Below are 1,536 nucleotides of genomic sequence, written 5' to 3' on the forward strand. Positions count from 1 at the left end.
ATGACTAAAGTACTGAAATTCAACATAACATATCGTATAACGTTCACACAAATAAATAATCAAATAAATTAGCTACGTTTACAACAAACATCAAACTCTATCAACGAACATCATTTGGATTCCTCAGGCAGCATCAGCCCACTGGCGCACTGTGTTCTCCCCGTCTTTCCCACCACCACCACCCGACGCGACCGATGGCCACTCAATTTGACCATCCACCGTTTCGGCTATCCGAGTGGTACGGATACGGCCACTCGCCACTGTACGGCTCATATCGCCTCTCCGGGAGGTCCTTTACGTACACCTCCTCCTTCTTCTTGTGAGTGAAATTTTTGAACGCTCCGAGCAGCAACAGGAATATAGCCAACTTCCCCGCCAGGAAAGATTTTACCAGGAACAGTTTCACCGTAGTCAGCATGAACGGAATGATCGCTGACTGGATCAGAAATGGAAGTACGAACAGTGGCATGGCGTATTTCCAAATTTTCTTGGCGCCACCACCGAAACCATTTCCGCGTCCTAGGGAGAATGTATACTCTTTACGCACTGCTGCAATCAAATTAGTCTTAAATACTTACCAGTGAATATTTCCTTGAGAACTTTTCCGTTCAACTTTACATTGACGATATTATTTGGCTCATCTATAGTCATATTAAGAACTGGGGCAAAATTATACTTCTCAGTTTCCTCCACTTTCTGATCATTTGATTGCTGGGTCTTTTGAGCCACTTTCTCTCCATCAGCTATACTATGAACCTCTTCCAGAATGTTTTCGATCATTTCGTAACCTTCTGAATAGCCTTCCATTTCAGCGCTGGTATGTTTGTCTGTCTTCGCCATCAAACTCTCATCCAATCCCAGACCATAGTCATCTCCATCCGACACGTCAGCAGAAATATCTTCAATTTGAATATCAGGATCTAAGTCTTCCATAAAAGGAGCCACCTTAGAACTGTCTCGAGTAGAACTATACATAGATGTTTTATTTCCTACATATGTGCTACGTAGTCTACTTCGCATTGTCTGATTATAAGTAGTTACAGTACTAGTAATTGGAGGGGTCGATGATTTTTGTGGTACACTGTCTGTTGTCATTTGCAAATCATTTCGCTGTCGAACGTGTTCCTGTGGAAGAATTTTCGTCTCGAATCGTGCCGTTTTCACTGGCTTCAACAACTTTGGTTCCGGTACGGCGCTTTCCACGGTGTTCTCGTCGCCGCTTTTCACTTTCCACGATTTTTTCATTTCACTACGTACACACATCAATCCGTTTAGCAACAACAGAATCCCACTGATCCACAGAACGTGGCTCGACACCATGCGTGCTGCCATATCGAGCGTTCTTGGAAAGTACTAGTAGCGATCGACCCCGCAACCGGAACAACGTCCTGCTCCTACACGTACTCAAACTGGGTGCGAACCGTTCGACCGTTACCGACGGACTACGAGACCGTCCAGACGTATTTTCGCAGCTTAGCTGCAGTCGTCTACGGAACGAGGCGAGGAATGAAAAGCACCGTTGCACGGCGTACGATT

General features: G+C 45.2%; 1 protein-coding gene across 1 annotated transcript; it reads right to left on the reverse strand.

Moving 5' to 3' along the window:
• Positions 1–202: 202 nt before the first annotated feature.
• LOC128745694 (uncharacterized) lies at positions 203–1,332 on the reverse strand. The gene is made up of 2 exons (XM_053842773.1): positions 579–1,332; positions 203–519 (listed from the first exon to the last, which is right to left on the reverse strand). The coding sequence occupies exons 1-2, from the start codon at positions 1,330–1,332 to the stop codon at positions 203–205; spliced, it is 1,071 nt and encodes a 356-aa protein (XP_053698748.1).
• Positions 1,333–1,536: the final 204 nt, after the last annotated feature.

Source organism: Sabethes cyaneus, chromosome 1, assembly GCF_943734655.1.
Source record: "Sabethes cyaneus chromosome 1, idSabCyanKW18_F2, whole genome shotgun sequence".
Taxonomy (NCBI): domain Eukaryota; kingdom Metazoa; phylum Arthropoda; class Insecta; order Diptera; family Culicidae; genus Sabethes; species Sabethes cyaneus.

Bases quoted from the DNA above. Each gene is read 5' to 3' on its own strand.
- LOC128745694 (XM_053842773.1), bottom strand. From the start codon at position 1,332: ATGGCAGCACGCATGGTGTCGAGCCACGTTCTGTGGATCAGTGGGATT. The intron at 520-578 runs GTAAGTATTTAA...CATTCTCCCTAG, and splicing joins TCTCAAGGAAATATTCACTG to GACGCGGAAATGGTTTCGGT.